Source organism: Zingiber officinale, chromosome 3A, assembly GCF_018446385.1.
Source record: "Zingiber officinale cultivar Zhangliang chromosome 3A, Zo_v1.1, whole genome shotgun sequence".
NCBI classification, from domain to species: domain Eukaryota; kingdom Viridiplantae; phylum Streptophyta; class Magnoliopsida; order Zingiberales; family Zingiberaceae; genus Zingiber; species Zingiber officinale.
Window position 1 is genome coordinate 28,947,785 of NC_055990.1, and position 13,306 is coordinate 28,961,090.

General features: G+C 45.8%; 2 protein-coding genes across 2 annotated transcripts; one reads left to right on the forward strand and one right to left on the reverse strand.

Moving 5' to 3' along the window:
* Positions 1 to 1,197: 1,197 nt before the first annotated feature.
* On the reverse strand, positions 1,198 to 2,691 carry LOC122050294 (lysM domain receptor-like kinase 3). Its single transcript, XM_042611214.1, has one exon. It carries the CDS (start codon positions 2,689 to 2,691, stop codon positions 1,198 to 1,200), a length of 1,494 nt encoding a protein of 497 aa, XP_042467148.1.
* Positions 2,692 to 2,870: 179 nt separating this feature from the next.
* LOC122051589 (serine/threonine-protein kinase PCRK1-like) lies at positions 2,871 to 5,698 on the forward strand. The gene is made up of 5 exons (XM_042612782.1): positions 2,871 to 3,209; positions 3,695 to 4,149; positions 4,414 to 4,674; positions 4,781 to 4,903; positions 5,002 to 5,698. The coding sequence occupies exons 2-5, from the start codon at positions 3,769 to 3,771 to the stop codon at positions 5,512 to 5,514; spliced, it is 1,278 nt and encodes a 425-aa protein (XP_042468716.1). The 5' UTR covers positions 2,871 to 3,209; positions 3,695 to 3,768; the 3' UTR covers positions 5,515 to 5,698.
* The last annotated feature ends 7,608 nt before the right edge of the window (positions 5,699 to 13,306 follow it).

Genomic DNA, 13,306 nt, shown 5'->3' on the forward strand with positions numbered 1-13,306 from the left:
ACATATCTCTGTCATGTCAGCAGAAACTCCCTCCATACGATCCTTGGTACGACTCGACCGTCGACTATGTTGCTCGTCGGCGGCGGACGTCTTGAGAATGACATCACTAGCTGCCCCTTTTGTCCTCTTCTAAGCCCCTTGTCTCTAATTGGGCCGGTCGGGCTGGTCGCTTGGCTTCCTGAGCGCCCGGGTGTACACGTACCTCTGACCAGGCCAGATGTCCGCTCGGTCACACACTCGGATGGGGCATCGACTAGTCGTTCGGCAATTTGACCGAGCAGCTTAGCTACTCAGCATAGCGATTTCTCTATAAAGGAGCTTGTGAGCGTCGGAAGCTCGACCCCAGGTCGAGCTGTCTTCATGCCGGCCCGGGGTCTACCCAGGCCGGTCGACCGAGAGATTCCTCCCTGCTCGGCCAAATCTTTGACTTCCTCCCAGCTCGGTCGGACCTTTGACTCTCTCGTGTCATTGACCCCTTCCTCTGTGGACCCATGATGATTAATTTATGAGTGAAAAGTGTTGTTGTCTATAGGAAGATGATTCATACGGATATTGTGATAAATCAATAGATACGGTAAAAATAGACGATTCTGTTGCCGCTCATTTTCAACGTCTCTATCAATTCATCCCTAGATCAACACGGAAAAAATAAATAACGAATGACTATTAATTATTAATATAAATGGCCGAGGTATAAAAAAAATATACTTAGACACGTCAAATTTTAATACCAAAATGATAATATCTCATATCTCAACTAATGTACTAGATAAATGATTTATATGGTCGTGTTTATAAGTCCAAAGTCAATTTTCAAAGAGTACGAAATGCCTGATTGTCTCTGAAAGTGTTATTTGTTTATATGAATTTTTAAGTGAAATTAAACTGAGGCACAAAATGTTCTTAAAAAAAATACTGCTTTGGAAGCTAAAGGAAAAAAAAAAAAAATCATAATTAGTATTATTTAAGATTTTAGAATCATGTGAGAGCAGTTATAACTGGTGCCATTTTGCCTAACTTATTTTTTTACTGGTCAAAATAATTTTAAGTGAAGAATAAATAATTTCATCAAAAATTGTTTTTTTTTTCTTTTTGATGACGTAGGAAATAAAATATACTAACACAATAATAAATTGGCTGACGCCATGACGGTGAGCCGCCCCCGTTTCCGTCACCCGCGACAGCGAACGCCTGCGCTTACCGCGGACCCATCGACACCGAGAAGTCGGTCGGAACGCTAACCCTCTCGGCCCACACCTTCGATTCAAGGAACGCCTTCGATACCTTCCCGGCCACCCACATCATCTCCGGCCGAGCCGCCGGTTCCGACTCCACGCACCGTAGCGCCACCCGGATCAGCTTCTGCGCCGCATCCACCGGGAACGAGTCCCGCAACCGCCGGTCCATCCACCTCCGTATCCGCCCCCACCGATCCTCTTCATCGTCGTCGTCGCCTGCCCCCATCGCCTTCCGCGCCGTGTCGATCAGGGATACTACGTCGAACTCCTTCCGTTCCTTGTCGTACCTGTACTTGAACGGCTCCTCGCCCGAAAGCAGCTCCAGTAGTACAATTCCAAAGGAGAACACGTCGGACCGACGGGAGACGGGTGCGCCGGAGATCACCTCAGGCGCCATGTACCCCCGTGTGCCTTCAATGTGCTTCTGCCGCTCACCCTGCCCTTTTCTCCTCGGCGAGGGAATTGGGGTAATTTCGCCTTCTTGTTCCTCGAGGGGATCAGAAATCTCCCCTGCGAGATCCGCAGCGCCGAAATGGCAGATCTTGGCGCGGAAATCGGGTTCGGTGACGATGATGTCGGAGCTAGTGACCCGATTATGGACTCCGGAGGCCGCCGAGGAGTGATGGTGGATGTACTCGAGGCCTTGAGCGACGTCGACCGCAACCAGAACTCGGGAGATCCAGGAGGCGAGCGGAGTGAAGCCAGGGTTCCGCGCGTTGCGAAGGCAATCGGCGAGTCTAGCGCCGTGAACGTACTCGTAGACGAGGTAGACGTATTCGTCCGCGGAGGATGCGCCGAGAAGGCGAGCGAGGCTGCTGTGGTGGGATCTACCCAGGGCGGCAAGACGGGCGGCGAGGTCCTCTCGCTGGCGGCGGAGGGATTTCTGGATGACGACGACGTCCCGGCCGCGGAGGTTACAGCGCCAGGCGGAGGAGGCGGCACCAGGGAGGCGCTTGAAGAGGAAGTTGTTGGTGGCGGCGCAGACCTCCGAGAAGGGGTAGAGGCCAGGAGCCTCCGGCAGGGACGAGCGGACGGAGGCGAGGCTGAGGGCGGAGGAAGAGGAGGATGTGAAAGCGTGAGAAGAGGATGAAGTAGCGGAATTAAGGGGTCGGCGGAGAGGTCGGCCACCTGGATCGGTGGGAGTTCCGTTCAAGGAAGCGGAGGCATAGGCGGAGGGAGGCGCAGTGGAGGCGGCGGCGCTGGCTCGCGATCTACTCCTGGATCCAGGTTCCAATGCCTCGGTGGCGGCCCGAGACCTGCACATTGAGCGGAAACATAGGATCGGGGCGGCGGTGGAAGTTAACGGCGGTGGGAGAAGGGCTGCAGAGGAGATAAGGCCGGTGACGCCAGCGCCGAAGAGGAGGCCGATGCGGTAAAATAATGGGCCGATTCGGTTCGCGTACCGTGTATAAATAGGTAAAGGCCCAATTCGATTGGATGGAGACGGGAACATCTAAGATGGATTCTACAAGTTAGCGAGAATAGTCACTAATTATATTACGATTTTATTTTTTGAATATATATATATATATATATATATATATATATATATATATATATATATATATATAATACAATAAAATAGAATATTAGCTGTATACATTTCAAACCACCAATGTTGACCCAGGGAGCACTGGCCAATTAAGTGCGCTCACATACGGTTACCTGGCATCTGCATTGATTACTTGCTCACCTCCATCGTTTTCGCTATCGCATTTGTTCACGCCCTTCCCGTTCCAACCTCGTCTGGATCCTTCGGTGGTTGAGTAGGAAGGAGGAATAGTAGTAGAAGAAGAGGTCTCCTAGCTGCCTCGTTGTGTTGACTTCGTCATCGCCGCTGGTCGCTGGTCGCGCCATGGGGGCTCGGGGTCGTATCCTTTGAGGAGATCTGTCCTCAACGGGATCCCCAATTGCCTTGGGTTTTGCGTGCTCCATCCGTCGGCGTTCTTGATTCAGTATCCTCAGAAACCGGTGAGTTTAAATTTGTATATATGCCCTTCAACTTGTTTGTTGGAAAAGGTTGGATTTTGTGGAGTGTTGACGAAGTAGAGGCTCAAGTATGTCTGTTTGTAATTCCAGTTTTGACACTGAAATCCGTGGCTTGATTGATCTGATAAAGTATTCTAATTTGCTTATGGGTTTAATCCTTTGTTTATTTGAATGTAATTTCAGGTTATAGATACGGAGGTGATGTCATACCTATTCTTTATTTTTCTTTGATTAAAACCTAATCTTGATTCAAGTTTAATTACAATTCAATATCTATATCAGTATTTAAGGGCTAAGAGTTTTTCTTATTTTGATGTGAAATAGGATCTAAAAGAGTCATGTTCTGTAGATAGGATATGTCAATTGCGAACACTAATTCTTCTCTGATCACGGAATATATCTTGTATTTCTGTCATAGTTTGATTTCTTCCTCTGAGTCTGAAGTGTTTACTCTTTGTTGATTGCAGTTATTGCATCAAGGATTCAAAATTCTTATTTGGACTGTGAAGATATCAACCATTTAGTTTCTTTTCTGTGAGACATGAATTGCTTCTCGACCCGAAATGAAGCCACCAAGGGGGACTCCCAGGCTAGGATGTCTGGGTCAATTCGGTCTAATAGCACCACATCTACTGAGCATGACATGAGGAGGTCAGGATCTGAGTTCAACTCTGGGGATGTTACTGATATCAGCTCTGGCTCAATGGGAAGGTCACATTATCCCAGTTTCTCCCAGAAACCGAACAATCTCAGAGTGTTCACGTTTTCAGAACTGAGGAATGCCACAAGAAACTTTAGCAGGTCGCTAATGGTTGGGGAAGGTGGTTTCGGATGTGTTTATAGGGGGGCAATCAAGAGCCTTGAAGACCAAAATTCTAATATTGAAATTGCAGTTAAGCAACTAAATCGCAAGGGAGTGCAGGCAAGTCTTTTTCCTTTCTTTACATATCTTGCTCGAATTATGACCATGTTCTTCTACATTTCCAAATTCATCTAACATTGAATAAACAGTGTTTGGCTATTCAAGTAGCTAAATGGTCTGAAACAATCTTCTCATAGCGCTTATACGAGGGATACAAAGCTAAAGACAGTTATAGGACATTTCCATTGCTTTCGCTAGGATTCTATATCTATGGTAGATAGTTGTTTTCAGTGGCATTATGAATTCATTATCTACTACTTGTAGGGACACAAAGAATGGTTGACAGAAGTTAATGTTCTCGGGGTGCTTGAACATCCGAATCTGGTCAAACTTGTGGGCTATTGTGCTGAGGATGATGAAAGGGGAATACAACGTCTTCTTGTGTATGAATACATGCCAAATAGAAGTGTGGATGATCATTTATCGAATCGATCTAGGACAACACTTTCTTGGCCCATGCGATTAAGAGTGGCTCTTGATGCTGCTCGCGGCTTGGCCTACTTGCATGAAGAAATGGAGTTTCAGGTATCAAACTTCTTAGTTAACTCAGTATATATAATTTGGTCAATTTTTAGGTGATTGGTTTTGTCAACAACATAGTAATTGCTTTCTTTTCTCTTTCAATGGACAGATTATTTTTCGCGATTTCAAAACTTCCAACATTCTCTTGGATAAGGACTGGAAAGCAAAATTGTCTGACTTTGGAATGGCTAGACAGGGACCAACAGAGGGAATAACTCATGTTTCAACTGCAGTAAGTCATGCTGCTCTTCGCCCTGTTTATTTTATCAGCCATTTGGATTCAAATTCTTTAATGCAATGGTGAACACTATCCACTGAAACATTTGACAGGTGGTAGGAACTTTGGGCTACGCAGCTCCGGAGTACCTGCAAACTGGTCGCCTGACTTCGAAGAGCGACGTATGGAGCTACGGAGTCGTCCTCTATGAACTCGTCACCGGCCGGCGACCGATAGACAGAAACCGTCCCAGAGGCGAACAAAAGCTCTTGGAGTGGGTCAAGCCATACATAACCGATGCCAAGAAGTTGCGCATAATCATGGACCCAAAGCTACAAGACGACTACTCTCTCAAGTCCGCGACGAGGCTCGTTTACGTGGCGAACCGCTGCCTCGTGCGGCTGCCCAAGTCGAGGCCCAAGATGAGCGAGGTGGTGGAGATGCTGCGGCAAATTGTGGGGGACGCAGAGGTCACGGCTCCGCAAGCACCTTTAAGGAGTTCAGAAGAGAAGACCACGCCGGAGAAAAAGAAGGGCATCAAGAGGGCTATGGGAGATCGGAAAATGTGCGAAAGCCTGGGTTTGGGGTGCCACGGATGGATGCTCAAGCTTGTGAAGACCCATTGACGACGATGAGATCGACAGTCATGATTTTTCGACACGGTGACGCTTCTCAGTTCATAGTAATAAGTGTCGGTAGCTGCATCAGAATGTATGCTTTTTCTCGAAGCTTGTTACATGTCAAATATATGTCACCCTTACAAATGTAGAGATACTGGATCTTTATTTTGTACGTCGAATCATTCTCCAACTGACCTAAATGTGCTTAATTAATTTTACATTATGTAGGAAGCGTTGGGGTTCTCGTAAACATCTTAATTAATTAATTAATTAATGATCTTGTTCATCTCCGTTTTAAGCATTAATCCTCATGAGTCCAAGGGGGAGCAAACAGGAGTGGAGGGAAGGTTTAAATAAAGGTCGGATGAAGAACGTCCAACGAGACAGGCAAGGGCATAGTCAAGATTTAAAATTATCTGAAGTTGATCATCGGTGTTGGTGTTCTGGCGATGATGGTTGCGGTCGAATCGTGATGACAGGGCAAAGTACGTCGCTTGTGGCAGGGAGAGCAGCGATGACAAAACTATCAACAGGGATAACAATGAATGTGATGTCGTGATAATCAGGGAGGAAGGTAGCAACAATAGGGGCACGACTATGGTTGCGGTAATGTCCCACAGATATAGCGTACTAATAAGGAGAAGGTTTGCCACGGTTGTGTTAGTCAAGTTGCGGCTAGACGCATGCGACGAGGAGTAAAGAAAGTGACGTGCGCCAGATAAAACAGAACACGTAGGGAGGTAAAGCAACAAATAAGAAAAAAACTTAGATTTAATTAAATTTTTTAACAATCTAATAGAAAAAACTAAGTACTGAAATAAAATTACTATAGATCATATCATATGAACTAAAATAAAATAAGAATAGAGTTGGAATAAAATTTTGCTTATAAGTCTTGAAAAATAGGTGAAGTTGGGTGGCTCTGCCTCTAAGACAGGTGAGGTTAGTTTTCATACTGCTCAGCTGGGGTTCAGTGATTTAAGCCTTAGGGGAGGCCGTGCAAGTGCTCCATCGGTAGGAATCGTGCGATGGAGATCAAATCAATAGTCGGTGGCAACGAGTCAATGGCGTGGCATTTTTTTTTTTATTGATTTTTACACCGGATATCCCTTTTACGTGGATTAATCTTGGAATAATGATCCATCCGTTCTACGTACATTTTTTATAAGTCATCTGATCCCATAGGTCATCCGAGTTGATATGTAGTGGGATACTTACTACATAAGATCGTAGGGTCGAAACTCAAGGTAGTCAGAGTGTAAATCCCCGGTCCCTGTGCAACTCACCCCACCTGCCACATGCTCGCTCAGGATGCTGTGATTTACCTCCCTCGTGATGGCCTTGGGTCGGGTGCGGCGGGGGCGTTGGGGACGAATGATTTCGTCCTTTTTATCACATTTTTTATAAGTCATCTATCCCCTCGGGACGATGTGATGATTAAAACATGGGGTGTTATCACATGAGGTCTTGGGGTCGAAACTCGGTATGATCGAGCATAACCTCTCCCATGTCTTGACCATTTGCACTAATGGCTAGTAACCACCCGTGATTTACCTCCTTCGTGTTGGCCTAGAGACGGGTTGGCGGGGGCGCTGAGAGTGAGCGAATCACCTTTTTGTCACATTTTTTATAAGTCATCAGTCCCCTCGGATGGATCTAATGGCTAGCGCATGAGATGTTGCCACAATGAAGTCTGGGGTTCAAATCTCGGCAAAATCGAGGTAAATACCTCCCTTATGTGCTAGTGACTATTCTAAAGTATAGTAGCCGCCCGTGATTTACCTCCTCCGTGTTAATCTTGGGACGAATTGACGGGGACACTGGGACAAACGTATTCACTTTTTGCCACAAATTTTTTATAACTCATCAACATAAATATCTTGAGAAGTGTTTTTAAATTAATTATTTATTAAAGAAAAATTTTATTTGTTAAGTTATTGAAATTCCATCCATAAATATTTAAGGAAGTGAAAAGACATTCTACGGATGTATCATTCAGAAATTGAAGTGTCATTGTCATATTGAACTTTGAAAACAGTTGATTTGACTTAAGTTGGCTAACAATTGGTCTGTAAAATTATGGAATTACCCCCTTCAGATTGGATTTAGATGTAGTTAAATATCTTTTGTATCAAATGAATGGGACTAGTAGATTTAAGTTTGGAAAACTTATTGTGCACGGAAATATGTTTCACTTCATTATTATTATTATTATTATTATTATTATTATTATATTCTTAACTGTTAATTTTAAAGATGATAGATTTAATTTTTTAAATTATTTTTTATTCATCCTAGATGATTCAGTATCACTGGCCATCATTTAAATCCAAACAAATAAATTATGAGGTCATTTTTACTTTGTATGAGAAAGATTGACACCTAATAGAATATTTTATACCAACAGAAAATTAATCCTCAAATCTATTGAAATAATCATAAATGACTTGTATAGTTACCAATTGTGCTAACTAGTAAACTAGATGTGTGATAGGTCCTCGTAATTTATAAACTTTGATGTCAATTTTAAATTATTTCCATTTTCGAAGTTTTGAATCCATACTGCCAAAAATAAATCAATCAAGTGTATATATATATATATATATATATATATATATATATATATATATATATATATATATATATATATATATATATATAGAGGCGTAGTTATATTAGGCTTGGATGCGGTCGTATCCCCTAAAATTTAAAGAAAATATTAATACGATGGGAAAAAATTTAAAAAAATATATAATCATAAGATTTGAAACTTTCTCATCTTTTTGGCAAAAAAATTCCAATTAAACCCCTTTCAACCTAACCCATTTGCCTCCTTTGCCAAATCAATTTTTTTTATCCGTTTTCTTCTCCCTTCTCTAATCCCACTTTTATTTTCCTCTTTTCATTTTTTTTCTTCCTATAATTTCTTTCGTATTCTTTTTTCTAACTCTAATTTTATCCACAAAATCTTTCGCGACATGTCGCTACCTTTATAGCCCAAGTCGCTATCGTCGGACACCGATTGTTACCATCGTCACTGTCATTTGTTGCATGGTAGTTATCTTCACTTGGCTAACGTCGTCTCTTCACCGATGCTCCATAAAAAAATACCTTTTAATTGAGGTGAAATTTACTTAATTGATTTCTTTCGCTTAGCTGACACCGTTATTTGCTACCAGCATCACCGTCATCGTTCGCCAACTCCGTCGCTTTGCCCCTCCCGAGTGAATTGAAAATCCTAGCTACGCCACTATATATATATATATATATATATATATATATATATATATATATATATATATATTATGCGATGATAAGGAGAAGTCACGTGGCACGGATCAATTGTCGCGATGTAAGTCAAGGTCAAGGCGGTCAACGCCAGGGTTGTAGGGCTCATCCGCAGAACCCGAGTGAAGGGTGACTAATCGGTCATTCGGATGAACACTAGCCGCTTGGATATATAGGCCGATCGGATGTACATCAGTCGACTGTGCCCGGACGACTCGGAGATGGCCAACCGAGATATCCACCTTGCTCGACGTATGGCCTTAGGGGTAGAGAGAATCAAATAAAACACTTCATCATTAAATGAAACCAAGATAAAGGAAAACATGTCATCATTAAATACAAAGAAAGGTATAAAAGGGAAGTTTCATACTTCAAGATGATGGAAGATTCCTTTCCTGCTAAAATTCTCTTCCTATTTGCTATTTTTGACTTGGGCGTCGAAAGGCCAACTACAGTGTTGTACCCAAAGGATACAAGATATTCCATTGGTATGAAGCCTTTTGGTAGAGCCCAAGAGCAAAGCCATGAGGGTCTAAGCCCAAAGTGGACAATATCATGCCACTGTGGAGATATGTGGACATCCTTTGGGCGCAACAAATGGTATCAGAGCCATGGTACGAACTAGATACCAAGTGGGGTGGACTTGAACGAAGTTGAGGGTGGGCCCGAAGTAGGTCAAGGTGACTAGGCGCGGATGCTTGCGGGGAAGCCCAGAGCAGGTCAGGATGACCGGATGCTCGCGGGAAGGCCCAGACCATGAGAGTAATTGTGGTTCTTCGTTTGAGGGGAGAATTGTTGGGGTTCAATCAAAGTCCCACATTGAAAAGATTTGGAAAAGATCATGGGGTTAAAAGGATGCATCATATCTTCATTGGCTTGAGGCCTTTTGGGTAGAGCCCAAGAGCAAAGCCATGAGGGCCTAGGCCCAAAGTGGACAATATCATGTCATTGTGGAGATATGCGGACATCCTTTGGGCGCAACAAATGGTATCAGAGCCATAGTACGAACCAAATACCATGTGGGTGGCCTTGAACGAAGTTGAGGGTGAGCCCAGAGTAGGTCAGGGTGACCGAATGTTCGTGGGAGGCATAGAGCAGGTCAGGGTGATCGGATACTTGTGCGAAAGCAAATAGGTCAGGGTGACCATATGCTCGCAGGGAGGCCCGAAATAGGTCAGGGTGACCGGATACTCGCAGGGAGGCTTGGAGCAGGTCAGGATCACTGGGTACTTGCGGTGAGGAGAGTAGGTCAGGGTACCCGGATGCTCGCAGGTAGGCCCGGAGTAGGTCAAGGTGATCGAGCGCGGATGCTGGCGGAGAGGCCCGGAGCAAGTCAAGGTGACCGAATACTTGCAGGGGGCAAGTAGGTTAGGGTGACCAGATGCTCACGGGGATGCTCGAAGCAAGTCAGGATGACCGAGTACTTGCAGGGGGGGCCTGGAGCAGGTCAGGGTGACCGGATACTTGCGGTGAAGTGAGTAGGTCAGGGTGGCCGGATGCTCGCAAGTAGGCCCGAAGTAGGTCAAGGTGACCGGGCGCGGATGCTTGCGGGGAGACCCAGAGCAGGTCAAGATGACCGGATGCTCACGGGAAGGCCCGGACTATGAGAGTAATCGTGGTCCTTCGTTTGAGGGGAGAATTGTTGGGTTTCAATCAAAGTCTCACATTGGAAAGATTTGGTAAAGATCATGGGGTTAAAAGGATGCAAGATATTTCCATTGACATGAGACTTTTTGGGTAGAGTCCAAGAGCAAAGCCATGAGGGTCTAGGCCCAAAGTGGACAATATCATGCCATTGTGGAGATATGTGGACATCCTTTGGGCGCAACAAATGGTATCAGAGTCATGGTACGGACCAGATGCCAAGTGGGATGGCCCTGAACGAAGTTGAGGGTGGGCCTAGAGTAAGTCAGGGTGACCAGATGTTCGTGGGAGGCCTGGAGCAAGTCAGGGTGATCGGATACTTGTGCGGAAGCACGTAGTTCAAGGTGACCAGATGCTCGCAGGGAGGCCCGAAGTAGGTCAGGGTGACCAGATACTCGCGGGGAGGCCTGGAGCAGGTCAGGGTGACCGGGTACTTACGGTGAGGCGAGTAGGTTAGGGTGGCCGAATGCTCGCAGGTAGGCCCGGAGTAGGCCAAGGTGGCCGAGCGCGGATGTTGATGGGGAGGCCCGGAGCAAGTCAAGGTGACCAAATACTTGCAGGGGGTCAGGGTGACCGGATGCTCATGGGGAGGTCCGAAGCAGGTCAGGATGACCGAGTACTTGCGGGGGAGCCTGGAGCAGGTCAGGGTGACCGGGTACTTGCGGTGAGGCGAGTAGGTCAGGGTGGCCGGATGCTCGCAGGTAGGCCCAAAGTAGGTCAAGGTGGCCGGGCACAGATGCTTGCAGGGAGGCACAGAGCAGGTCAGGATGACCGGATGCTCGTGGGAAGGCCCGAACCTTAAGAGTAATTGTGGTCCTTTATTTGAGGAGAGGATTGTTGGGGTTCAATCAAAGTCCCACATTGGAAAGATTTTGTAAAGATCATGGGGTTAAAAAGGATGCAAGATATCTCCATTGGCATGAGGCAATTTAGGTAGAGCCCAAGAGCAAAACCATGAGGACTTAGGCTCAAAGTGGACAATATCATGTCATTGTGGAGATATGCGGACATCCTTTGGCACAACAAATGGTATTAGAGCCATGATATGAACTAGATACCAAGTGTGGTGGACTTGAACGAAGTTGAGGGTGGGCCCGAAGTAGGTCAAGGTGACCAGGCGCGGATGCTTGCGGGGAAGCCCAGAGCAGGTCATGATGACCGGATGCTCGCGGGAAGGCTCGGACCATGAGAGTAATTGTGATCCTTCGTTTGAGGGGAGAATTGTTGGGGTTCAATCAAAGTCTCACATTGAAAAGATTTGGTAAAGATCATGGGGTTAAAATGATGCATCATATATCCATTGGCATGAGACATTTTGGGTAGAGCCCAAGAACAAAGCCATGAGGGCCTAGGCCCAAAGTGGACAATATCATGCTATTGTGGAGATATGTGGATATCCTTTGGTCACAACATATAGGGACCCCTTCCCTGGTTTGGTTTTGTCTTGAAGAGTACCGAGGAGCGAGGTCTTCTTCCAGTTAGTGTTCACGTCATCCCCAGCTTTCCAGCTTCTCGATCTCTAACATGATCATTTTGGCGTCGTTTGTGGGAATGCCACCTGTATTCGAACAAGAAGATGGAAGACACTGGACGATTTACAACGATGGTGCTGACGCAAAAAGAACTCGATATGGTGATACAAGCCCGAACGACGAAGATAGTTTAACAGCAACAAACTGTTGGTGCGAGAAGCATCAGACGATCGAACCCAAGTTTTGATAATGGCAAAGGGTTCAAAGTTAAGTCGTATTGTGATCTAACAAGTTCATGGAGCTTGCAGGAAAGTCCTAAGTGATACTTAGGCAAAAGTCCTAGCTGTGGTTAGGCAGGTGGAAAACCCTAGGGGGTGGTAACCGTAGGTCATAAGGGGTGGTAACCCTATGCGGAAAGTCTTGGCGGGTCGAGAGCCTCAGGCAAGAGTCCTAGGGGGGCTAACCCTAGGTGGAAAGTCTTGGTGTCGCGAATTAGGTGGAAGACTCGACGGGACGGGAAGCGAAAGTCCAGCAGAAAGTCTGGAAGTTTTGAACGCTGAGCAAAAGTCCAGTCGATCTGGAGGATCGCACTGGCAACAGGTAAATCTCCTGAGTGGAGTAGGTGAGGACGCGTTCCCCGTAGAGGAAATAGTAGGCGTCGGGTCGACCTAGGGTTTCCGGTTGGAAATCCGAAGTCAGACCTGGACAGTCCGATGACTATCGATTATATCACTTTTAATATGCATGTGCTAACTTTGTTTTGCAGGGGTTTGTGTTTGAGACTAACACATTTTGCAGGAACAAAGAAACACATTTGACCTCGGATGAATAGTATCCGAGGCGCCTCCATGGGGCTTGGAGGCGTCTCGGGTGCAAGTCGAAGCCAGCTGTCCAAAGGAGCTGGAGGTGCCTCGGAGGAAGCTGAAGGCGCCTTGGACCAAGCATTGGAGGCGCCTTGGACCAGCCTTGAGGCGCCTTCAATGAGATAAGGCACGACCAGATCAGAGCTGATCTACGCGTGCGACTCGGCGGCCTGGAGGCGCCTCGGACAGGCTTGGAGGCGCCTCCAACACTGTTTAAAAGGGGGGTCGAGGCAGAGGCTCAGAACATCAATTCTAAAGCTGTTATTCATCAATGTGCTGCTCAAAAACGACCTAGCAAAGCTACGACGAGTTTTCGACAACCCAAAGCTACAAGTTTTCCTCTTCGTGTTGTCGGTATAAGTTACTGTTAGTACTTTCAATTGTAATCTCTTCTTGTACCAAATTTGTGATTTGATAGTGAATTGTCCATAGTAATCGCTCAACGAGCGAGGGCCTTGAAGTTGGAGTCATCCAAGGCTCCGAACCAAGTAAAAACACTTGGGTCCTTTTTGTGCTTGCTTTTATTGTTAT

Coding starts and splice junctions, on each gene's coding strand:
- LOC122051589 (XM_042612782.1), top strand. CDS start 3,769: ATGAATTGCTTCTCGACCCGAAATGAAGCCACCAAGGGGGACTCCCAG. Junction 4,150..4,413: donor TAAATCGCAAGGGAGTGCAG/GCAAGTCTTTTT, acceptor TACTACTTGTAG/GGACACAAAGAATGGTTGAC. Junction 4,675..4,780: donor ATGAAGAAATGGAGTTTCAG/GTATCAAACTTC, acceptor TTCAATGGACAG/ATTATTTTTCGCGATTTCAA.
- LOC122050294 (XM_042611214.1), bottom strand. CDS start 2,691: ATGTTCCCGTCTCCATCCAATCGAATTGGGCCTTTACCTATTTATACA.